The following is a 27378-nucleotide window of genomic DNA, read 5'->3' as shown; positions in this document are numbered from 1 at the left end:
GGAAGCTGCCTTTCTGAGACACCACTCAATAAAGATGTTCTGGGTACTTTGTAGGCTAGTACCCAAGATGGAGCTGCCTAGATTACAACCTCTGCAGCTTTGTGCAGTAGCCCCTCCATATCAGACAGTGATGCAGCCTGTCAGAATGCTCTCCATGATACAACTATAGAAGTTTTTGAGTGTATTTGTTGACATGCCAAATCTGTTCAAACTCCTAATAAAATATAGCCACTGTCCTGCCTTCTATATAACTACATCAATATGTTGGGACCAGGTTAGATTCTCAGAGATCTTGACACCCAGGAACTTGAAGCTGCTCACTCTCTCCACTTCTCATCCCTCTTTGAGGATTGGTATGTGTTCCTTCATCTCACCCTTCCTGAAATCCACAATCAGCTCTTTCACCTTACTGATGTTGAGTACCAGGTTGTTGCTGCGGCACCACTCCACTAGTTGGCATATCTCACTCCTGTACGCCCTCTCGTCGCCACCTGAGATTCTACCAACAATGGTTGTATCATCAGCAAATTTATAGATGGTATTTGACCCATGCCTAGCCATATAGTCATGGGAATAGAGAGAGTAGAGCAGTGGGCTAAGCACACACCCCTGAGGTGCACCAGTGTTGATCATCAGTGAGGAGGATATGTTATCACCATTTCGCACAGATTGCGGTTTTCCAGTTAGGAAGTCAAGGATCCAATTGCAGAGGGAGGTACAGAGATTCAGGTTCTGCAACTTCTCAATCAGGATTGTGGGAATGATGGTATTAAATGCTGAGCTACAGTCAATGAACAGCATCCTGACATCCGTGTTTGTGTTGACCAGATGGTTTAAAGTCGTGAGGACAGCCATTGAGATTGCATCAGCTGTTGACCTATTGTGGCGATAGGCAACTTGCAGTGGGTCCAGGTCCTTGCTGAGAGAGGAGTTCAGTCTAGTCATGACCAACCTCTCAAAGCATTTCATCACTGTTGATGTGAATGCTACCAGGCAATAGTCATTAAAGCAACCCACATTATTCTTCTTAGGCACTGGTATAGTTGCCTTTTTGAAGTAAGTGGGAACTTCGGCCTGTAGCAGTGAGAGGTTGAAAATGTCTTTGAATACTCCCGCTAGTTGGTTGGCACAGGTTTTCAGAGCCGTACCAGGTACTCCATTGGGGCCTTCCCATCAAGGAAAAAATCCCTTCTACCTGCTCCCAGGCCATATCCTTTTAAACAGCTCCTATCTATGTACCTATCCAAACCTCCCCAGACAGAACTCAGCATTGGTCCCCAACCAACGGGCCATGACAAAATGATATGATTTGGTGATATAAAACAATATAAGTCAGCTGCACCATTCCTCATTCCCTGTCATGCCCACTGTTGAACTTGAATGCACGCGAGGTCATCAGTCGCCTAAACGCAGTGATATCCTCGTGCCAGGGATCACTGGTTGGCCTCGGGTAACTGGCCGCCTCACGCGGCCGGTGAGAAGTGCCATTACTACTGGCCTGGAGCGCGGACAGATGCGCGCCGCCTCTAAACCTGTTTAGCACACCGAATGTTCGAGGGGAACCCGGTGCTAAAATATTCGCAGACGACCTAATTCAGGCTCAGGGTTTTGTAAGTAGCAGAGCAGCTACCTCGCTGCAATCTACTGTAAGTCATCCCTCGAGCCAAACTTTTGTCAGCTGCTCTCTCCGGACTGCAACCGCTGCGGCCCCCGTACGGGGACCTCTCCTCCCACTGCTGCACTGATTTTATATGTTCATACGAGGAAAATATGCGCTGTGTGTTTAATATCCAGACGTTACTTAAAGTGTTATGATGCTATTGACTTATAAGTGACTTATCACTATATTCTTGTGAGGAAAATATGCACTGTGTGTATAATATTAAATTCGTTAGATAAACCCGTTTAGAAACAAAATTGAGTATATTAGCCACTTATAAGTGACTCATAATTGACTTACCACCTATATTCCGGTCGTGATTAACACCCCCCACCCACCCGGTCTGCAAGAATATTGTCAATATTAAACCTGTCTGCGGTGCAAAAAAGGTTGGTGATCCCTGCGTTTCAGGAATCTTGTGTTGGGCATGCTGAATGACATGTAACTGGGAGTAAAGAGGGCCTTGACACTTGGAATGATGGCTCACTTATCCTTCCAGTGAGGACTATAAATCATTTGGCAAGTGGTCAGTCAGTCTCTGCTTCATTCTGGGAATCATTATTCAGGAAATTCAAGTCATTCAATATAATATCAAAAAATGGCTAAGATAATTAAAATCAGATATTATGAGATCAGACAGCATCCCAGCTGTGGTAATGAAGACCTGCTTCCAGAACTAGTTTTGCCTCTGGCTGGCTTGCTTTAGCACAGTTAAACACTGGCACATTGCTGACATTGTCTAGATATGCCCTGTCCACAAAAAGCAGGACAAATCTAATTTGGCATTGTAATACTAATCAGTATGATATAATTATTATCAAAGTAATGAATGTTCTACCAAAAATACAACTAAATAATATGTATTCTCCAAATAGCTTGTTCACCAATGCCCAAATCATCATCAGCTCTCTTCACAGCCAAGGTCAGCTAAAAACCAGTGAGAAAAACCATTGACCTTGTCATAAAGGTGGCATTTTGACAGTGTGTTATCAAGTAGTGTTGGCAATACTGAAATCATTGACTTACCGGGAAAACATCCAGTGTCTGGAGTTGTATATCGCACATAAGAATGGATATAGGTGGATTTTTCAGCCATACCCTCATCCCAGGAGATGAATAACTTGTTCATAATTTTACAGCATAAAATAGATTTAGTAACTAGACCTCCCTGAAATATTCCTCTTCCCTTCAAAGAGTAATGAAGACTTATTTTTAAACATTCTCCTGAACTGAAGGATAAACTGAGGTGAGTCCATATCTCTATCTTAAACTTTATGTAACTCTCATTGCTTAGACACCTATTATACCATTAGCTAATAAAAATATCTTGATTTTAATTAATTCAGCAACCCAAGTTTTTTGGAGAGAGCATCTCTAGTTTTACAACATTCCTTTGAATAAAAGTACCTTCTAGCTTTGTTCCAAATTTGCTTAACTCTAATTCTCACTGCTTCAACTCCTCCACCAGAGGGAAAACACATCAAAGATTCAGATTTATAACATACACATCGAAACATACAGTGAAATGCATCGATGGTATTATCAACCAACACACCCAAGGATCTGCTGGGGGCTCCCTACAAATGTCACCACACATTCTGTTGTAGTTTCCCATCCAGTTCTCTGGGTTCTGAAATCACCAAAGATTGCATTGCAGAATGCACAGATTTGACTAGGTTCACGTGATTAAGAAAGATTAAACAGAATAGGTCTGTCTTGAGTTGAGAAAGGTAAACAAAAATTGTCCAATTGAGGGATAACCTTTATATAGCTTGATAAGGACAATAGTGAGATGATGCTTCCTCTCTGGGTGATTAGAATCAGGTCAGATACAAGAAGAATGTTTTTAACCCAAAGGTTGGTGACTCTTTGAAATGCACTGCCTAAGAGGCAGTTAATGACTTAGTTGCTGACTATAATCAAAACTAAGGTCAATAGATAGATCTTTTGATGTTAAGGAAATTTAGTGACAAGGTGCTTCATGTTGGAAAGTGGTGCCCAGATAAACGATCATCATGAACTTTGTCAATAGATTATGAGAGGCTAACTCCTGTTTCTAATTCTTATGTTCTTGTAAGCAAAGATACAGGTAACAGGTTCAAAATCATGGCTTTAGATCAAATCAAAGGGAAACAATATATGTTGTGATTCAGGGTGTGTATGGAGTTGGAAGCACAGGCATACAGTGTGGTGAAGCCCAAAGGTAATAGCTTCAGTTTTTGTAATTTTCAGTTGGAGAAAATTGTGATTCATTAATTATTAGATGTTATTCATGCATTCTAATACCACAAAGATATGAAGCATCATCAGGGGGTGTCCATTATATGTGGCTACAGTCCCTTCGTAATTAATTAGCTGTAAAGTATTTTATGGCATGCTGAATTTGTGAAAATGCATTTTTCATTATCAGATATATAGCATGTCCATTCACCATGTTACTCCTCTTTGTATCAATAGGCAACACAGCTTTCGGTTAGTGAAGTGATTACTATTTCCTTTTTTTTGGAAGACTTGGTAAAAGCTTACTATACAATGCAAAATTAGATTTTGCAGCCATGTCCTTGATCTGCTGCCTTATGTTGAGTGAGCTCATCTTATCTAGGGATTTACTAGAAATATTGGTGAATTAATGGAGAAGGAGAAGTGGAAAAATCAAGGACTGGTCGCTTTCCTGATTCGTATGTATTGACCTCTCTAGCCATGTCAGATGATTTTAAAAACAGTAACAGCAATGAGGTGTTCCTGTGATTTAATAACTTGATGATTGTCAACCCTCATTGAGAATAGTGACTTCGGTAAATTACTTAAGAACCTGTATCTCGAAAAGAAGAAAATCAAGTTTACGGTCCTGTGATGTTCTATGAGCTTTATGTTGCTCCAACCCCAAAGTACTTTACTGCAACTGAAGCAATAGCTGTCGTAAAAAGTCATGGGAGTCAATTTGCACATACCAACATCCCACAGGTGGCGATGTGATAGTTTTAGAAATGCTGATTTACATTTAAGTGTTGATCAGGAAACCAGGGTTAACATCCCTGCTCCTCTTCAGAAAGAGGACTCTTTCTTTAAATGTTCACTTCAAAGGGTGCGTCTAATCTGAAAGACATCACTTATACTAGAGCAACACTTGCTCATTATTACTTTCAAATATCAGCTTGGTATTTTTTTGTATAAATTTCTAAGGCTGCATCAACAATAATCTTATTCAGAGGTAGGATCACTAGCAAACAAGCCACAGCTGACAGCAGTTTGAAGGAAGGCTTAGAGGAAAAAAAACAAGGGAATGGAATATTAAATTTCAATTTATATAAAATACCACACTTTATACATAGAAGAATTTTAATTTATCAAAACTGGATATATATGCCCAGAACATTTTCTTCCCACACAGGTTTAGAGTGCTTGATTTCAGCATCTCTGAAGAATTCACATTTCATTTCTTACTGGTTATCTTCATCCTCTAGAACAAGAAAATATCAACAAATCCCAGCTGTCATAATTTAAACAGGATTCAAAATTTTACAATCAATATTTGTGAATTTTGTGCAAATATTACAACAGTACAAACTTGAGAAATCCTTGAAAATGTGCACAATATTGCAACTAGTTTCAGTAACTTAACTGTATTTTGAGACAATATTGTATATAATTTTAATGAGGATCATTATCTATTCTAAAGGATGAGAAAGATCTGCCTTAAGGAAAAATACAAGCATCTGTGTTGTTGTGACACTGGAGTCATGAAACTTCACATGGTAGAAGAGGACATTAAATATTTATAATCTAGAATTCTTCTACTCATTCCATTTATAGTGGTTTTATCAACAGCTGGCCAGTCAGTTTTCAGTCATTTCTGCTTGTCCAATTCACTGTAAAACAGGGATACTCACTACTAAAGGATAGATTAGTTTTCAATAACACAGATTAACAAAATTAAGATTTGGTGTTTTTCCCATTGCAAAATAAAGAACTGTCTTGCACATTTAAATAAAATAATCTCATCTGTACAAAGTGCTATGGTAAAATTCTGCCTAGGAGTAGGCATTGATAACCTTTTCCATCAGGCTGTCTTACAGATATATGCAGGAGCTGTGTGTCTCTTCCATGGAGAATATTGGATTAAAAGTATACCATCAAATTTTTCTGGACGCTTTCAGCCACAAAAAGCTGCATGTCATTGAGCATACAAAGTTATTTTTAGAAAGAAGACAACTTGAGATATAGTCTTGAGGAAAAAAAGCAAGAAATTAAACGTCAGCTGCGCTGATTATTTCTAATCAAAATTAATGACAGTGATATTGCTACACGGAATGGGAAAAGTTCTGTACAGCAACAGCACTACAGCAGCATAATGACTAGAGCCATTTCATTTCATAAGAGTTATGAGCTTGTCTTTGATCATCTTAACCCTTACACATAAATTATTACTGTTTTTTGAAATATAAAATGTATTTTTTCTAATCTTGGATGAAGGAGAGGGGAGGATCCAATTCTGATATATAATGCGACTCTAGGATGTGTCTCTTGAAGGAAAATCATCATTATTTTCTGTTGACATTTTGAAGGCACTGATTTTGAAGGCTTTAGGCATGAAAAGAACATGAATCCTGTATGAATGCCGATTATGTTTACCAGCTCTGCGAGGAAAGAAGTAGTTTGCAGCTGTTGTATGCAAGCTGTGTATTGTTGACAGTGACAGTCAAATACAAAAGAAGCACAGACACTTAGAACAAAGGCTAAAAGTGTAATTAGCAAGAGTCAAAATCATTATATTGTGCTTTTGTGATTGATATTCTTCCTGTTTCCATGCATTGAGAAATTATTTATTGCACGCTTCAGGCCAACCCTCTTCTTTTTGTACCCATTTGTATTCTAACATATCTTTTAATTTCTATCCTCTTAAATCTATTTTATAGTGCACTGAGAAAAGCAATAACAGACACTTAGAATTAATTAGCAGCTAATAATCTGCAAAATAAGATTGAATTTCTACACTTTCTGAATCTACAGCTGTTGATAGATACAATGCTCAACGTGCCCCCCCCCCACCCAAATACTCATCCTCAACTCCTTAGCATCTTTCACCCCTTCTTCATGAATTCCATGTCCCTTCCATTCTGACCTTTTGTTTATCAAACAAGCCTTAAATTCGGTCAAATCCTTCCAACATTTGACCAGTTTTCCATGTCCTACATGTCCCACTGGCTAGAAATTGGACACATCTGTATGTGTGTTTAATGAGTGAGTCATTAATTTAAAAGATGTATTCCACTCAGGTTTTTAAGTATTTGCACTCATTTCCTATTGAAGTCATGCTCCTTGGAAAATAAGCATTTCTTGTTGCAATTTGTCTTAACATAAGGTTTAATTTCTTTGTATTTCTTGCATGTGATAACTTTATAACCTAAGACCTGCTTTAGTTGATAATTTGAAACTGGATTAAGTGATATGATATTGTAAATAATTTGTAACCTTTGGTGAAGACCCAAGTGAAGAGTATCATGCTGGAGTACTAGATTAAAATAACTGCTCAGATGTTGTTTTTTTATGCCTGCAAAAGACTCTTGTAATTTCTATTGAATAAGATCACAGAGAGCAGCATTTTTTAAAGATCAAAGTCTTGAGTGATTGCACCTTAAACGGTAAACCTAATGCTGGCACTGACAAGGAAACAGGACCATTCACAACCACAAACGAGAGAAAATCTGCAGATGCTGGAAATCCAAACAACACACACAAAAAGCTGGAGGAACTCAGCAGGCCAGGCAGCCTCAATGGAAAAAAGTACAGACGACGTTTCAGGCCACAACCCTTCAGCAGGACTGGGGGAGAAAGGATGAGGGTTAGAGTTAAAAGGTGGGTGGAGGGGAGGGAGAAACACAAGATGATAGGTGAAATTGGGAGGGGGAGGGGTGAAGTAAAGCGCTGGAAAGTTGATTGGTGGAAGAGACATGGGGCTGGAGAAAGGGGAATCTAATAAGAGAGGACAAGAGTCCACAGAAGAGAAAAAGGTGGGGGGAGCACCAGAGGGAGGCAATGGGCAGGCAAGGAGATGTGGTGAGAGAGGGAAAAGGGGATGGGGAATGGTGAAGGGGGGGCATTACCTGAAGTTTTGAGAAATCAATGTTCATGCCGTCAGTTTGGAAGCTACCCAGATAGAATATAAGTTGTTCCACCAACCTGAGTGTAGCCTCATCACAACAGTGGAGGAGGCCGTGGACAGACATATTGGACTGGGAATGGAAGTAGAATTAAAATGGATGGCCACTGGGAGATCCTGCTTTTTCTGGCAAATGAAGTGTAGGTGCTTGATGAAGCTGTCTCTCAATCTTCATTGGGTCTCATTGATATACAGGAGGCCACACCGGGAGCTCTGGACACAGTATATGACTCCAACAGACTCTCAGGTGAAGTATCGCCTCACTTGGAAGGACTATTTTGGGCCCTGAATGGTAGTGAGGGAGAAGGTGTAGGGGCAGGTGCAGCACTTATTCTGCCAGGAGAGAGATCAGTGGGGAGGAACGAATGGACAAGGAAGTCGCATAGGGAGTGATCCCTGTGGAAAGTATCAAGTGGGGGGGTGTGAGTGGGAAAGATGTGCTTGTTGGTGGGATCCTGTTGAAGATGGCGAAAGTTGCAATGAATTACGTGCTAGGCGTGGAGGCTGGTGAGGTGGTAGGTGAGGACAAGAGGAGCCCCATCCCTGGCAGGATGGCGGGAGGATGGGGTGAGAGCAGACATGTATGAAGTGGAAGAGAAGCGGTTGAGGGCAGCATTGATAGTGGGGAAAGGGAAGCCCCTTTCTTCCACAACCACAGCAAGTTTAGTCTGCTCCATCTGTCACGAGTGATCCATGAACTGTTGCAGCTGCCACCCCAGTTTTCCTACTCCCACTTTCCCACAAATTACTCCATGATTTTTTTCCTTATCCATGGCTGAAGCTGCCGGGGTGGGGGGTATCACAGACACATTTCCCTGAAGTCAGTGCATGAATGACAGTGAAAAGCAGGTAAGATTTTTTAAAGCAAGGCTGTCTAAATGTCATGATCGTTTTTTGTGGAGTAGCACTATAAACAGGACTCCTCGGGCACATCAAAGGTGGCTAAAATCTGTTTTCAAGACATAGGTCTTAAAACATGCACCTTCCTTATCAGGCAACACACACAAAACGCTGGAGCAACTCAGCAAGCCAGGCAGCATCTATGGGAAAGAGTAAACAGGCGACGTTTCAGTCCGAAGGGTTTTGGGCCAAAACATTGACTGTCCTCCTTTCCATAGGTGCTGCTTGGCCTTCTGTGTTCCTCCACCATATTTGTGTGTGTTGCTTGGATTTCCAGCATCTGCAGATTTTCTCTTGTTTGTGACCTCACTTATCATTTTTTTAAATCATTATGACACTAAAGGATTAAACAATGCATACAGGTCCAATAAACTAGGTCAGCCTTCCCAGGAATTAGCAAAATAATTATTGTATTCATCTGTGGTATTTGAGATGTTCAAAGGAATTGAAGTAACATAGAGAATAAAACCAGTAGGGCCTACATTAAAATTAGAGCTGGACTCTCTGGACTAATATCAGAAAACATGTTGGTTGACATTTGAATCTATCGCCATTTAAATCTGATAGGGCTGGGTCAAGTTAAAGTGTCAACCTGAAATTCTGAGATCTTTGATAGCACTGGCAATGGGCACAGAAGCACAGTGGGGTGCTTGGTTATAATATACCATAATATAGCTGAGTTGCAGAACAGACTTGGAATCTTTAAAGGCATACTCTTTTTCTTTCCTCTTGCTGTCATGAACAATAATGATTAATATTTAAAATTTTAATTCCTATCTATTTCTATCATTCTATTTGACCATATGCTTTGCAACTTTTAAGTTAAAAGTAGTAAATTTTCCATGTGTCATTAAAAAATGAGCAAAAGAAAGCATCTTAGGTTTAAGCCCATCCTTTCAGTTTTAGAATATCCATAAATTCAGGGGATGGTAGAATTCATCGAGAAATTCTTCTTCATTTCAAGTAACATTTATAGTAGACAAAATAAATCAGAGTAAATATTAATGAGCATTTATGAAATTGCTCGGATTGAGAAGTTATTGAGTGTAATGATGATGTGAATGACCTGAGTTAATGTACCCAGCTGAAAGAACATTCTCCCCTCCTGGTTCAATCTCTCCAGAGCAACCTCAAAGTATTTTTACAATCCTGAAGTGCGAGTCCAGCACTTTCAAAAGGCAAAGTCAAAAATGAAATTGTCAGTCTATATTTTGCCAAATCAGATCATTTAGACACTGCCACATTCTTGCTCATCCAATCTTGCTGTATAAAAATTAAGTATGTGTTTCTTATATCAAACCAGCAATAAGTATTTCATAAAACTTTTAATTGCTTTCTTTGGAGGTTTCTGAAAGGACTGTGAAAGGGATTACATAAATGTTTTTTTTTCCTTTAATTCAGTTGATAATATACTACTTAGCTTACTTTATCTGCACCAATATTTTTGCTTTACATGGTAGGCCTTAATGTGTTCAGGCAGTAAAATGTATCCCTGTCCTTGCTTCACGATGTCACCTTTTGTTGTAACATGAGGAGTAAATTAATCACAGTCAATATGCATGACTAACACAAAGGCAAATTAATGCAGTTTTAAAAATTGGCCCAGATATTCTGGTCATTTGTAAAGTTATTTAATAGCAGCTCATATTTTTTGGGTAAATTACTTTTTTGATGTTGACATGTTAGGATGGGATTTCTCTGGGGATTGAGGTTATAACCAGATACAAAAATGTAGGAATAAAACTGATAGATTTGACAAATATCTAAAACCTATCTGATTCAGAAATAATCAAAAACATTCAAATCATTAAAAATAGCAAAATCACTACAAGCAGCTAAAAAAATCAATTAAAAGTTACCTATAATCAATTAATTCAAAAACTACATTGGTGTTTGATTAAAATTGTAATTAATTCAAAATCAATATTTCAATTGTTCAACAGACTCCATTATGATATAAGTACTTATAATGTGCAGGGTCAACCAGCATCTGTTCTTGGGCCTTGCTCTGATCTTTTACTAATGTGATTATTTTTAATGAAAGAAAAGAGAACTAAATCATTATCCAAACATGGTGTCTGTAATCTTGCTGCAGGTGCCCAGTTTGGTGAATGGGGAAGGGTATATGTTTTCCAAGTGGATTCCCAGAAGATAGTTGAAGTGGCCCACTGGAGGCCACAGGTGTAGAGAAGCAGTGGAAAAATAAACTCAAATGTACATAAAAACACCTTCAGGAGTTCACCAGACTTCATAGTTGCAACACTAGACAACAAAGCTTTTACTTTCTGAATACTTCTGGGTGTACCTTATGGATATTCGGCTGCTGAGCATGAAAATCACATGAGACTTCTGTATCACACACCATTGTTTTGAACTCGTCTATATTTGTTATTTCAGTTCATAATTCGAGTCAGCGTAACTGATGCCAAGGTTAAGGAAGGCATTTTTGTTGGGCCACAAATCAAACAGGTCATCAATGACAGGCAATCCAAAGAACTTCTACTAGGACAGGAGAAAATTGCATGGAAGGCATTCAAGGATGTTGCTGAAAATTTTCTTGGTAATTACAGAACACCAAACTACATGTAGCTGTTTTGACAACATGCTTCAAGCATACAAAACCACGAAGTGCAACATATCACTAAAGATTCATTTTCTGCATTCCCATTTAGACTTTCCTGCAAATCTTGGCTCTGTCAGAGACAAGCATGGTGAAAGGTTTCACCAGGAAATTGCAGTCATGGAGAAACAGTATCGGGGCAACTGGAATCCATCAATGTTGGCTGATTATTATTGGACATTTAAGCAAAAATCCTCAGACACTGAGTACAAATGAAAATGATCAACAAGATGTTTTGAACTCTTGCAAAGTATCAGCACCATTATGCAATTAAACGTTAATTCTTCTCTCTCCAAATTCCTATGTGATACAAGTAGTCTGAAATTATATTAGTGTTCAGCTTCAAATGGTCTCCTATAAACAAAAAAAAATTGTGAGGAAGCAACACTTTCTACAAAGATGTGTGGCCCTGTGCTGTCAGCAGATGGCTGCTCAGCTGATGATACTGATCTGAATCAAATCTCCAGATTTTACTAACTTCACATTGTAAGACATTGAATGTGGCAGAACATGGTAAACTGCCCTAATGACTATCATCCTCATCCATAATGTACTTTGAGATGTTGGCCATAAAGCATATCAATTCCTGCCTGAGGAATGACCTGGATCCATTCCAGTTTGTCAGTTTGTCTACTGTCACAACAGGTCAACAGCAGATGCCATTGCATTGGCTCTTCGCTTAGCTCTGTGACAGCTGGACAACGAAGATACATACATCAGGATCATGAGTATAGCTCAGCATTCAACACCATCATTCTCTCCATTCAGTTCTAAGCTCCAAAACCTGGGCCTTGGAGCCTACCTGTGCTACTAGCTCCTAGATTTCATGGCTGGCAGACCCCAGTTAACCAGATGTGAATCCTGACTGCTTCTGTCTACCTCTTTATGAGCACTGAGAACTATTTATTTCTTACTTCACTTCAAAGGCTGAGCCAGCATTTAGTTGCCCATCCTAATTGCCTTTGAGAAAATGGTGGTGAGCTGCCTTAAGCTTGAGGAGTAGGTATACACAGTGCTGTCCACGGGAGACTGCCAAGAATGCGAGCTAGCAATAGTGAAGAAACGGCGATGTGTGGTTAGGGGATGGTGGCGATCCCATCTGTTTGGTGCCCTTGTCCTTGTATCTGTAAGAGGTCTTACATTTGGAAGATCCTGTCTAAGAGAATTCTGTGTCAATAATAGAGTGAGTGAATGGTGGTGGATGGGGTACCTTTCAAATAAGTTACTAAGTCCTGGATTCTTTCTAGCTTGAGTGTTGTTGAAGCTACGCTCATCCAAGGAAGTATATCCACTCAATGTGTCTTATCCCGATAACCCGACACTGATGTGGATTCAGGTCTAAAACCTACTCCATCATTACTGCATAAAGCCTCTGAATTATTATAAAATGCCACATCGCTCCAAACTTTCCTTTTGCTCCCTTTGTAATTGGAACGGTGATGGAAGAATTGTACAATAAGATTATACATGTTTTTAAATCTGCAAGGCATTGTTACAATTTGAAGGATGAGTCTCCACATCTTCAGAATTAATAACAATGGGTCTGGAAGAGTTCAGCAATTATCATTTGTTCCACCATTTTAAAAGCTTGCTATCTCCAGAATACAAAAGCCTTATGACTTTCAGATGTTTTAGTCTGAAACAAGAGGGCATATGTAGTAAGCTCAATTCATCGCTGCCATTGCAATGACTAAGTCTATTATTCAGAAATGTAACAGTGCACATGGAAAAGCAGTAACTGCAGGATTTGTGTTTTATCTGCGCATTTACATGCATCAGTGATAGTTATTGTCTAACTTTTCAGTAATCCAGGGAACAGTAATCTTTGTATCTTCAGTATTATGGAAAAAGTTTGGGTAACATTAAACCTATCCTGAAAAATAGCATTAGTTGACATTTTAGAAAACTTGAAACTTGCAAGGGCTCTTATCTCGAGGTCAATTAGTCTTGTTGGTCTCTGGTGTCAATTAGGGCAGACGCTTAGAATCCATATTAATCAACATTAAATTAATGATCATTAGAAAGTGCTCAAGGAAAATCAGCATTTATACATCCTCTGTACATCATCATAATTAGCTATTGAGGTTTAGAACAAATGAGTTACCTATCCTTCTGCGTTTTTCCCAATGCTGACATTTGTACAGTATGCTTCTTGTTGTAAGTGGTAAACTTGAAGTTTTGCTATCATGTAGACTGAGTCATTTTAAATTATCTCAAAGTTCAAAGTAAATTTAGTACATAAATGCCTCATATACTACCCTGAGATTCATTTTCTTGCAGGCATTCACAGTAGAACAAAGAAATGGAATAGAATCAATGAAAGTCATTATACAAAGACTGACAAACAACTGATGTGCAAAAGATGAACTGTACAAATACAAAAAAAAACCACAATAATAAATAAAAAAATAAATGTTTGTGAGAACATGAGCTTCAGAGTCCTTAAAAGTGAAATTTTCATTGGTTGTGGAATTAGTTCACTGTTGAAGTGAATGAAGTTATTCACAATGGTTCAGGAGCCTAATGGTTGAAGGATAATAACTGCCCCTGAAACTGGGGTTAGGGCACATAATATACCTGTACAATCCCCCCTCCCCGGTGGCAGCAGCAAGAAGAGTATGGCATGGATGGTAGAATTCCTTGACGTTAGATGCTGCTTTCTTGTGGCATCACTCCTCGTGGATGTGCTGAATGGTAGAAATAACTTTTCCTAGGACGGGCTGGGCTGTATTCACCACTGTTGATATTTGTACACAGGAAAATGGATTCCTCATTTAGTGTAGCCAAAACCAAGGTGATCACTGGGTTGTGAGATAGTTCTTTTTCCTGTTAAAAGTATTAAACATCTGATTTGGGGAATGGGTAGATTTATGCACATCAAATAGATAGCTTATAAATAGCAGGACTTCAGAATTTTCAATATGTCCTGGGCAGTGTTTGCAAGTAAACAAAGTTATTTTCACTTGAGGTTGAAGAACTTATGAAACAAGTAAGAATAAAATCAGGATAAATTTGATTTGGATTTTGATCTAGATTCCTACATAGAGCAAAGCTTATAACCATTGAATGCAAGGTAAGTTTACACTTGCAGTCAGGCTGTAGTTTTCAAGACATTTCCTAAGTGTAAGCTCACAGGAGTGGAGAAAATGGGGAAAAAGTTCAAAATAAATTTATTATCATGTTACATATTCACATTCATGCAGACATTCACACTAGAACAAAGAAATACAATAGAATCAGTGAAAATCTGCACACAAAGACTGACAACCAATGTGCCAAAGACAAATTGGGCCAGTACAAAAGCAACAATAATAATAATAATAATAAAAATAAATGAGTAAATAAATAATACTGAGCATGAGTTGTAGAGTCATAGAAAACTACGGCACAGAAACAGGCTCTACAGTCCATCTAGTCTGTGCTGAACCATTTACACTGCCTACTCCCATCCACCTTGAAAAGAAAATGCAGTTATTTAACTTTATTTGCATTAGCGGTGCAAAGGAGTGAACAAAATTATAACCAGGCGAATAACAGTTGCACGATTGTTAGCTAAGAAATGTAATACTTATTATGTCTTCAACAAAACTGCCTTTGTAAGGACCATGTTAATGTATGAAGGCAACCAAACAAGCACAATGGTGTCCATTGGCTTGCCACACTTAACTTGGACATCACTTCAGGAAATTGGTGCTTAGCCTATGGATAATCTATTGCACATTAAAATTAGTGTTCAGCAAATATTGTATTAGTCATAGAACCTGCCTGAACACATCCCTGGCAAGGGATTGCTGTACCTTATGAAATGATTCCTTGCTATGGCCCTTTCTTAGATTTGCCCCACCATATCCCAATCCTCTGCTGCCCTCTCCAAACTCACTATCACTACATTCTAGACTTGGTTTTCACTCTCCTATTACACCCTGTCATCACTACCACTCAATCATGACACTAACCATCTTGCAACAGCCATTTGTGATGCCTTCTCTCCTCATGTCACAATTGATTCCATAATGCCTGTGGCCTGGTGGGGAGTTTTGCAGTCATGGCTTCTCACAGAAAATGGAGGTTTAGCACCAGTCATTTGGCATAACTTTCTAAGCACAGAAATATTTCTAGCCTGTTATTATTTGGGAGTTGGATTGAGGCTCACATGAGACAAATAATTCTTTTGTGGTTTGGCAAGGCCGATGCATGCATGACACTTCATTTGACTGCAACGTCTAGCACAAATTCACAGTTTCAAAATAAGGAACGGAGATAGGAAATTTCTTTATCCAGGTTTTGTCAAATGTATGCAAGATACAAATTAATGGATTTTTGGATATTATTGTTATATTTGAGATAACAAATCAGCTATGATCTTGTGCAACAGTTAAGCAAGTCCAAGGGTCAGAATGGCCAACTTCTAATTCTGTTTTTTTTTCCTGGCTTGTATCCTGTCATCAAGAGATTAAGAATGCTTGACTCTTGGGAGTGTCTAGCTGATGGCGACTCAGAGGAGAAGAACATTCAGGGTGGTACTGAGAACCTCAAACTCACATCAGGGCACACAGAAATCCTGTATGAGAAGCAGATCATCTCACAAATTATCCACCCTCTCACCTTGTCAGCCAATGATTAAATCTGCAGTTCCCAAATTGGCCTCCTGGCCACCAAGCATTGAATCAAGGAATAACCTAGAACAAAATAGGGCCAACCATCAGCCAGTACTTTTTTAGGCAGGATTCAAGGCAGTGAGTTATCTTGCTCAGCATCCTCTCACTGGATAGTAATCAAGATTGAGTGGCCAGGCTGTTACACTTTTTCTTCCCCCTTCTTTGTGCTTTTTTTTAGTTTGAGCTGATCAGATATATTGTCATAATTGTGCTTCTCCATCATAAATAAATAAAACTTGGTATCAGTACCAGTCGTGTGTTTAAACAATGCAAACTAAAGTACTCACTCACTTCTAGTGCTTTATCCCCTCTGCTTCACGCATTTATCAGCCCATCCTTTCAAAGATATAGTGGTATGCTGTCTTAACTATTCCCTGTGGCAATAATGCCATGCTCTGACTACATACCTTTAAAGAAATTTCTCCTAAGTGTTTTACTCACTCTCTTACTAATTCCCCAACCAATAAAAAATGGCATTTCTTGATTCACTGTTAAATTCCATCATAAATATCACTTTACAAAAGAAGACCTTTATCGTGTTAGCCTTTATTCCTTGGGAAATAGTTTCAAAAGAGTAAATTTCTCTTCATGATTATAGTTTTCCCAAGCTTGTTATCATTCTATTGGATTCACTTCCTATTTTCAATATTATGCAAATAAAATGGATTTTTTATGTAATGAATTACATTTCTTGGTCAATTAACATAACTCTGTAAGTTTGAGAGTTTCACTCTGTGCTACTAACATATCTTCCATGTCAGTTGTGTACAAATGCTGCACTTCAACATGCCCTGTAGCTTTGGAACATTGCAAAGGAAGCAAGACCATGTTGGTCTGGTGGCATTTGATTTTGTGCATTTCTGAGTCAACTTGAATTACTCCCATGGTTCCAGAATGGGACACATGACAGACTCCCACCACTGGATGGTGGAGAACTTCCTCTGCATTGCACTGACTGCGCACCCCACCTCCCCTTGCCCACCCAGTCTCTGAGCAGTCTTCTTCCACAATATCCCATCCCAGCTTGCCACATCCTTGTCCGTTCTTGGAAGTTTACACTGGTATAAGTCTGTTCTTAGGCAAATGAGCAAAGGGGCCATTGTGCCCTCCTCTTAATATCTGGCAGAAGTGAGGTTGACTTGACTAAGGTATTTTTTTTTAAAAGGATCATCAAAAACTCATGACATCATAGAGTGGCATAGTTGAAAGTTATTTGGCTCATCCTGTTCACTAGTCTTCTCTCTGTAATTGTGCACATATTTTTCTCCATGCCATATACTTATCCATTTCCCTCATGGAGGACACAATGCAACCTGCCTACTCTCCATCTGTAGACAATGTATTCTGGATTCAACCATGCACTGCATTAAAAGAAGTTTTTTCTCACGTTACTATTAATTCTGTTCCTTGTTAAACCTCAACCCCTCAATCCACTATCAATTCTGCCCCGACCCCTCATTATTATATCTACTTCTATCAAATCTCTATTCAGCCTTCTCCCCTCCAAACGAAGCACTCCCAGCCTCTCCATTCTATCCTTACAATACAGTACTCATTTTAGGAATCATTCTTGTAAATCTCTGGACTCTCTCCAACAAATCTGAGATGAGCCAGTCTGAAGTGAAAACAATACTCCAGCTGATTCCGCACCAGTGGTTTATATCAGTCCTCGTGGCTTCCCTGCTTTAATATTCTGTGTCTATATTGATTACAGGCCAGAATAGTGTATGCTTTGTTAAATGTTATCTCAACCTGCCCTGTTGCTTTCAGTGATTTCGGCACACATCCTCCCAGGTCCCACAGTTTCTGCACCCTTCTACTTTGTCCCTTGAAGTTAATTCAGAACATAGCCTTGGGTATCAAAGAATAGGAGCACCCAAGCAACCATGACCCCTTGCAGGTAAAGTGAAAGTGATGTTCACACAGATACATTCACACAGTAATAGCATGAGTTGGAACAGTTTGGATCAGCAATGTGTCATCCCAGGTGCAGTTATATGCTTAAAGTCCCAACACCCTTTATGAATTTGATAATTACAAATTAACTCTTAGTTTTATGTCATTTTAATATGCATATTTTTGACAAAGAACAGAATTTTGGGTGGAACAATCTGCTTAGTTTAAAAGACTTCCATTTTAAGTTCTTTTTCACACAGTTTTAAATTACATATTCCTCCCTTGCCCTTCAATTGCTGTAATATACTGCAGTGCGGTGCATTCATTCTGTCTCCAGGTAATTACTGTGACTGCTACTCAGCTATTTCTTATTCTTGTCAGAATATCCTTTGCTCACATATTTAAGAGTTTTCATTGCTGCAGAGAATTGTTGGAATATTTTGCAACTCGAAAAGCTGCTTTGTTCGAAATTATCTTCATTATTTAAATGAAAATAATATGCAGGAAGAAAAGGTTTAAGGAGATTTTGAACTACACAGTCACGTTGTGTACAAAGAAAACAAAAACAATGGTTTCTGTGTATGTTCTGGCCAGGGAATAAGGTATGAATGACTATGAAACATTTATAGCTGTTAAATGGATCAACATTTCATCACTGACTTCTGAATCATGTCCAAGACAGCTGATTAGAAGTAACAGTTTTTTGGCCTGTATGTAGTTGTTTTTGGTGTTAAAACAGCCTTCTGAGTCATCCTAAACTATCTGTGAGAGTTACATAAAGAGTGAGAAATTCAAAAGCAAGTTCACAGAACATATTGTTGGGTTTCCACTGACATATTCCCTGCTCGTATACTTACTGCTTAAGTCCAGCTGTTTCAAATGCTCAAAGTTCAACGTAAATTTATTATCAAACTACTTATGTAGATTCATTTTTTGCGGGCACTTATAGGAAAAAGAAAAGCAATAGAATTTATGAACTCTTATGAAACAAAGATTGATAAACAACCAAAAGAAGACAAACTGCAAATAAAAAGTAAAGAGTTTTTAAAAAGTTCTTGGAAGTGTGTTTGTAGGTCATAAAATCAGTTCAGATAGATTGTGAGTAAAGTTATCCACACTGTTTCAGGAGCCTGACGGCTACATGGTAATAAACTTACTGAACCTGGTAGAGTGAGACCTAAGGCTTCTGGAGGTTGCTTAGCAGTTGGCACCCAAGGGGTTTGGTGAGACCTGGACAGGCCAATGAAGATCACTGATCACAAGAAGTATGCTCTTTCTGTAGGGTTGAGCACAAGGGTCACAGAGGCCTTCCTAAGTCTCACTGATGTAGGCAACTGCCCAACACCTATCTGCCTGCATGAGTGGACAAAAAGAATATAAAGTTTGGATAAGTCCCTGCTGCAGATGTGATGTGGCTGGAATAAACAACAACAGTCTGGAATGATTCTAAAGCCAGGAAGCTGGGTGATCATGACATTGACTTGCAAGGGTAAACCAGTGGAAGTCAGAGATCTCAGAGACAACAATGAATGCAAAAGCTTGAGATTTTAAATAGCAGTTACAGAGGAAATGATGTGAGTAAAGCCTGGTTATTTTGTGAGTAAATAAGATTTGTCATTTCTGGACCAGTGGGATTCAAACTCTCACTGCATATGAATTTACATGATGCACTACCACTGATATAATTTGGAGTAGTTTAACATGGGAAGGATAGTGTTAGGAAAAATAAAATTCCTGTAGAAAATTGAAGAGATATGTTCTTAGCTGCTGTTAATTTGCACCATATTGTGTAAGAAACACTGGACTCTGGTTTAAACCAATTTCCAACTACAGAGAAAAAAAAACTAGTTTTTGTGTTTTGTTAATGGATTTATAATTCCTTATTAAAATGACGTGGCAATTTTTAAATCTTGATTCATTGATTTTGGTGTGTGTGTGTGTGTGTGTGAGAGAGAGAAAGAGAGAAAATATAAATACAGTTTCCTTGGCAGCATTATGCATGATTTTTATTTCTGATTCATTCACTTGCAGGGAATGAAGGTTCTGGAGAAACTACTCTGAAGAAAACCTCTTCATGCGATATCTGCCAGTTTGGAGCAGAATGCGATGAAGATGCTGAAGATGTATGGTAAATGTTCCCGTGTTAAATTAAGAACAAATGTTATTTCTCACTACTCTTCACTTCAACTTTATATTTAACTTCTTCACTGAAGCAAAGCTTTAGTTAGAGGCCCTTCCACATTTTTAGCATGTGGTCATCCCTAGCCAAGCCAGCAATTATTGCCTGTTTTCTAAATGCTTTTCAGAAGGTGCTGGCAAGTTGTCTTCTTGGGACCAGGACAATCCTTCTGGTGAAGGTATTCTGACAATGCTTTTGGGTTGGGATTCAGAACCAGTGAAATATTTGGAAGTCAGGATGCTTTATGACCTATAAGGGAACATAGCTTTCTGGTGATGTTCACAGCTTCTGAAACCCTTGTGCTTCTCAGAGATAGAGGGCACAGGATTGTGAGGTGCTGTAGGGGTAGCCTAGCCGAATTTACTTCAGAGAACTCTAAAGATGGTGCAGTAGTGATGTGGCAGTGGGAGGGAATCAGTATGTGGAATCAATGTCAGTCATGTGAGCTCTTTTGTGGTTGATGATGTTGAGCTTCTTAAACTCAGGTGCTTCCATCACTGGGTAGGTACAGAGTATTTGATAACATTCTTGATTTATGCCTTGTTAAAAGCTTCAGGGTAGCAGGAGGTGGGTCAATCACCAAATGCTCAACAACTGGCCAAATATTGTAGGTATATTAATAGTGTAAATTGCTTAGCAAGTCTCTGACCAATGCTACCCTTAAGAAGTTGTCAAGGGACTTGTCAGTAAGAGATTATTAGGCTCAAGTGTAGGTGATGGTCATTAACTAATACATATTTGACACAATTGTTACTTGACACTCATCAACACTTGCTGATACTTGTCTGGGCCATGGTGTATGCAGCCAAGGCCTGCCTCATATTCTGAGGAGCTGCCAATTGATTTCAGTAGTGAACGTCCTGATGCTGTTTTATTCCAGTAGGGAGACCTTTAATGAAGCAGCTGAAAATGGCTGGGCCTAGGAAATTGCCCTAGTGGAATTCTGCAGTGATGTCTAGAGCTGAGATGATTGATCCCCAACAACCACAACAATCTTCCTCTGTGAAAGGTTCAACTCCAACTGTTGGAATGCTGATGTCCGTTAGCTTCACTTTACCAAAATTCTCAACATCAAGAACAGTCACACTCAGTCCCCAGCTTTCTGGCCCACATTTAAAGCAGAGTTGTTAGGAGGTCTGGAGTCAAAAGATCCTGCTGAAGCTTAAACTGAGCATCAGTGATTTTGTTTTTGGTGACTAACTGCCATGTGAAGCATGCCAGTAACACTTTCCATGATTTTTCTGATGACTGAGATATGATTGGTACCTGTTAACTGGGTTGGATATGTCCTGTATTTTATACTCAGAGCATACTGGAGCAATTTGCCAATTTGTTGGGTCAATGTCAATGCTATAACTTCACTGGAACAACTTGGTTGCTGCTGCAGTTTGTTCTGGGGTGCAGGGCTTTGTGTGTGTCATGTTTTGTAATCTGGAAACTAATTGGAAAAAACACAGGAACCGGGAAATGCACGTCTGCTTCATTTTTACTTTAGGGAGGCACATATTCATGACATGGTGGTGTAATGACATATGCCATTCACGTACTTTTACATATACACGTAATGAATTATGTAAACCAAAGAATGCGTGATCATATAATATATTCACAATATTATGCAAATATTGCCTCAATATTAAACACCCAGCAGTATTACATCTTCAGTGGTGTCTGGAGCCCTTGCCTTTGCCTTCAGCTGCTGTTTGAGATAAAATTGGATGAGAGTCGGTTTTAGCGACGGAGACTGAGGTGAATTAACCCCTGGTCATTTTTGGATTTTGACACACAAAACCTGAACCCCATTATGATTGGGAGTTGCTAAGTTCTTGGAGCCATCTCCCGCAAATATCTTTTTTTTTTAAGTATCAGCCTCTACTCTCAACTGAATATGACAGAAGTGCAGATCTTTGATTTGATCAGCAACACAAGATTGCAAATACTGGAATCCAGGGCCACAAATTTATCTGCTGGAGGAACTGAGTCTGCTTATTGGATCGAGCAGCACCTGTTGGGTGTTAGGAAGGATTGGTAGGGGTCCTGATGCAAGATTTTGGGCTAAAGTGTGACAGTTGCTCCCCGCCCCCAACAAGTACTGCTGATCCTCTTGGGTTCCACAAGATCTTTTTTTATTTCTGTGATTGCTGCCATTTGTTGTGAGATCATAGCTTTGCCTATTGCACGCTATGTTGTTGTCTGTATGTAAACCTGCAAAGCCTCATCGGTCTGGCGACCTCGTTTTTAGATGTGTAGTTTGCTGTCCTTACATGCCTTCGATTAAAAATAAATTATAGGAGCTTTTAACATCAGGGCCATTTAAATCCGGCCCAGTCATATTTCTCTTCGTGTCCTTCCACCAAATCAGCTCAGTATTCACTTATCAAATCAATATCATTGTGTCCACCAAGCTTTCCTCTTTCCTCCTGCTGATAACAAGATTGGCAGGCAGAAGGATGGGCAGGAATGCAATATGAATACTCCTGATATTCCTCATAGACCAATAGGATGCATACCCTCTAACTCAAAGACCTGACAGGAAATTTGAGGTGCACAGAAAAAGGGCCGTTCAGCCCAATCTTGGCCAACGATCAGCCATCCATTTGCATTAACCCTGGCACAAATCCCATTTATTATTCTCCCTACATTCTCAGAAGCGACTGCTCAGCCCCTGCAAATTCTTCCTCACCTGCATGCTAGGAACAATACACAGTGGCCAGCTAACATACCTGTCTGTGGACTATGGGATATGAGAGGAAGCTGACGATCACAGATAAAACCTTCCATACAGACAGGACCCAGGTCTCTGATACTCACAGCATTTATAGCTTGCTGATTCTTCACTGGAGGCTTGAGTCAACACAAAAGGAAGTCATAAGCTGCATCCTAGTTCATTTAACCAAAGTTTGACAGAATAGAAACAGGAAATGGAAATATAATTTTGGTATTTAAACATGCTCTTCTGAAATATTAGTGACCCAGCAGAGACCTCCTCCTGCTTCTAGCCTGATATGCACTTGACCAAACAGTATTTATTACAGAAATTTTGTTGTTATTTTTGTTTCCAGTATCAACATCTATTGCCTTGATCAGTGATACATTGATCAAGAGTTCAATTATAGCATGTCCTTAGAGCAAGCTGCTACCAATATGAGATTGTGTTCAATATGGATGTTGATTAATGAGTTTGCCCCAATCTTACTGAAAGTCTGCATAAAGCTAACTGACTGCTAGCTTGATGTTATGTTCTAGTCACAAAGACTGCTGCTGTAGCTTTGTGCAGTAAGGTCAAAGTGATCTGCAGTCGTTGAGAAAAAGAAAATAATATGCCTTCCTTCAATAAGATGCAGTTCATTATTGTAAAATGTTTTCAACATTATGGTTTTAAATCAGCATTTAATAATCCATTGAAAAAATAATACCTTTCAGAAAATATCTTCATTTGAATGCAAAATTGCATAGTAAAACCAAATGCTACATCAGAGTCTTATGTAAAACCTGTATGACTATTGACATCCGATATTTTATTTTGAAGTTTACCCACAAAGCACTTGAAACTGGTAATATGATTAGCTTAGCTGACCAAAAGGATGTGCATTTGGAAACAACTTAATTCGGCTTGACTTGATCCAACCACTCTGTTACTATAAATAATTACTCCATGCATTGCACACACCAGTGCCTGTTCAACACAATTATGAAACTGATCAAGATTGCAGCATTTACAAAGGCTTTTAGATCTATAGGATAGATAAAAAATGTAGCCTGTGGAGATTAACTGTTGTAAATATACAGCATCAATGAAAGTAATTTTACCTCCTCCCTCACCATATTCATCAATCCTCCATTTTCCAGGGCAAATAGGATTAAATTATTCTTTAAAAAGGGCAATTTGCTTCCATCCCATCCAACTCCAGTTTAAGTAGAAATCGCTTTCAAGCAGATGACTAATCCACTGTCAAGAAAATTACACAAATTGGAGAGAAAGTCCTTCCCTTTTAAAGTAATTCTTCTTATTAAAACCTGTTGTTTGGAATTCCAGAAATTAGAAAAGCTGAAAATGAAGGGAGGTAAAGGGCAGGTAAATACCTTTGGACCAGAATCCGATACCTCTGAGTTTTCCGTCCATAAGTCCCTCCCACATGCCTGTTATTTTTGCAACCAAGATGCATAACAGCACCTTTTTGTTCTGCATGAAGGGTGATCTTATCAATGAGTGATGTTTTTAAAAGATATAAAAGTACTTTGTTCCTTGAACTTGGGATTGAGTAGGCCTAAACCATGTAATTTCATTCCTGAGAATGCAAATCAATTATTCCACCTCAGCACTTAGTTTCTGAATTACATAAATATTTTCCACATTACAATTTGTGGACCTCATAAAAATATGCTTAGTGTTGGTTACTGTGTTTATATTTAAGACCTCAAATTTGAAAACATACATCTGCACATTTTCCTTGATTGAATCATACCATTGGAAAAAATACTTAAAATAGATGACCTCACTAGACCCATCTTGATTCAACAGTTTTCCTCCACTAGCAGTAATAATTTATTTGAATAATAATTTGCTAATGCAAATAACCTTGTACATCGATCTGATATCTATCATTACTGCATTAATGGACACATTATTGGTGAAAATGAGGACACATATTTAGACATCCACTTTTTACTGTGTTTTCACCTCACACGTAGGAGTGCTATTCTCTCCAGTAAACTAACTGATACCTTGAGACACAAAGTGCTGGTGGAACACAGCAGGCCAGGCAGCATCTATAAGGAGAAGCACTGTCAACTGAAACGTCGACAGCGCTTCTCCCTATAGATGCTGCCTGGCCTGCTGTGTTCCACCAGCATTTTGTGCGTGTTGTTTGAATTTCCAGCATCTGCAGATTTCCTCGTGTTTGATCCCTTGAGAAGCGGCTTAAATCTGATGAGATTCAAATTCCCTAGAAGTATTATTTACGGCAATTTAATCATTGGTATTCTGGTCAAAAGCATTTAAAAGATTATTTATGATGTTACTGCCCCAATATATGGAATAACCTTGGCTTTTATTTTCCAATGATAAGTGTCTGAATATGTAAAGTTATTTAGTCAGCCTACTTGAGTTTGCCTAAGTAAGTTTAGGTGAAATTTTGAAATGCATAAACCTTCTGGTCGAGAAGTTGCCTGATGCCAGTAAAGATATATAAAAATGGTGGTGAATGGCAAGACTAGATAATGGTAAAGAGAAATTGAGTACCAGAGGATGCAGTGTTTGGGATGTCAAAGGCTGGGCCATCAGATGGAAGGCTGCAGTCAGCTGCTAGGAGTGACAGAGAAGTCAGTTTGTTGACTGCTGTATAGACAGTGGCTTGCAAATCCACTAGAGAACAGTGAGGAGGGTAGGGTACAATCTTAATTTCAGAGGAAAGCAGTCTGGAGGTTGATGAAGGAAAGTTAGGAAGCAAGAGTTCATGCAAATGTTGGCCTGAAGAAGTAATAGATTAGTCAAGTCTTAGATAAAGATGAACCTAGAAGGAAAGAGGGGCAGTGCACTTCCCATTGGTGACTAAGTTTTGTTTTCTGCACAGCTCTTAGAAAAGGCATGTCCCAACTGCAAATTCCATAACCTGTCACCTGTCAGTAGGTCATGTTTATGTTGCAGAACCATCCTTCACAAGTACTCTAAAGGCCCTTATCATAAGTCGATCAAAGTCATAGTATTAGCATCTAGACGTCACAATATTGAATACCACTTCTCCAAGCAAATGAGCGACCAGCACTTGATGGAACAAAGAGTATATTTAGACCTCTAAATTTGTTCCTTAACTGATAATTTGTTTATTCAAATAGATTCACTTATCACACAAATATATTGCAATGTGCAAACCCTTTTCCAGGTGCAACACAACACACAATGCTGGAGGAACTCCACAAGTCATGCAGCATCTTTGGAGGGGGATAAACAGTCAACATTAAGGGCTGAGACTTTGTTTCCTATGGTATTGTATTCCAGCAGTTGTATGACTGGGCTTTCTAGCCTGTTCGTCAGCTACAGGGTTGTATAATTGTGCTCTTCACGTTTTAAGGCTTACATTTTATAATCTATCTGTTGTTTGCTTACTGATCTGTAGCAATCCTGTGCTGTTTAGCTCTCAAGAAAAAAAAACAGTAGATTATCAAGGCATTGCTTCTGGATTACGTACAGGAAGTGAAGGGAATTATTAGCCAAGCAGTAATTTATAATATGTAGTGGCGTTCCACTAGAAAGCCATAACCTCATTCACCTTAGAATCTCCCTGTCACTACCCCCTTCCACCTTCATAACACTTGGCAAATATCCATGGTTTCAGACTTTAAATCATGAATGTCACCATCAAACATGTCTTCAAGTCTGCCAAGAAGCTGAGAGTAACCCTGGCACAGGAGTTTCTCCTCAATTTATAACCAGCTCTGTGATAATTGAGTTCTGCAGATACTGACCACCATATAACATGCTTAATTCATGTCATTCCATAAAATAGCTATCACAATAAATGAAATCTTGTTATGGTTTTCAGACATTAATAATAACTAATAACAGTAGAACACAGCTGTGATTGGCATATGTGATTTTATTTTGTTTGTTTACAGCTGGGTGCCCATAAGACAATAAGACTATAAGGCATAGGAGCAGAATAAAGCCATACCGCCTATTGAGTCTGTTCCACCTTCAATCATGTCTTATTTTCCCTCTGAACTGAATTTTCCTGCTTTCTCCCCATAACTATCGATGCCCCAGTAATCAAGAACCATCAACCTCCAACTTAAACACACCCAATAACATGGCCTCCATAGTGGCAATACATTCCATAGATTCATTACCCTCTTGCTAAAGAAGTTCCACTTCATCTCTGTTCTACAGGGGCATCCTATTCTGACGCTGTGCCTTCTGATCCTAGACTCTTTCACTAATGGGAGCATACTCTCCACATCTATTCTATCGAGGCTTTTCAATATTCAGTAGGATTCAATGACTTTCCTGTCCCTTCATTATTCTAAGCTCCGAGTACAGGCCCAGAGTCATCAAATGCTCCTCATATATTAACTCTTCCATTCTCAGGATCATTTTCATAAGCCTCCTCTGGACCCCCTCCAATGCCAGCATATACTTTTAGTTACAAGACCAAACCCTGCTCATAATACTCCAGATGAGGTCTGACCAATAAAACCTCAACATTACATCCTTGCTTTTATATTCAAATCCTCTCAAAATGAATGCACGACAGGTTTATCTGTCATGCACCTGGCCCTGACACACTTAGAAAACAAGGAAACTTATGT

At 39.0% G+C, this 27378-nt stretch overlaps 1 protein-coding gene across 1 annotated transcript in view; it reads left to right on the top strand.

Moving 5' to 3' along the window:
* Positions 1-27378, top strand: part of LOC132392686 (tomoregulin-2-like) — an 80581-nt gene that overhangs the window by 39126 nt on the left and 14077 nt on the right. Inside the window, exon 5 of the mRNA XM_059966904.1 lies at positions 19926-20022. Within this exon, the coding sequence (XP_059822887.1) occupies positions 19926-20022 (97 nt within the window). The remainder of the gene's footprint in view (positions 1-19925; positions 20023-27378) is intronic.

The sequence above is a fragment of the Hypanus sabinus genome, chromosome 4 (assembly GCF_030144855.1).
Source record: "Hypanus sabinus isolate sHypSab1 chromosome 4, sHypSab1.hap1, whole genome shotgun sequence".
NCBI classification, from domain to species: Eukaryota; Metazoa; Chordata; class Chondrichthyes; order Myliobatiformes; family Dasyatidae; genus Hypanus; species Hypanus sabinus.
This window is presented reverse-complemented; position numbering and strand designations above follow the sequence as displayed.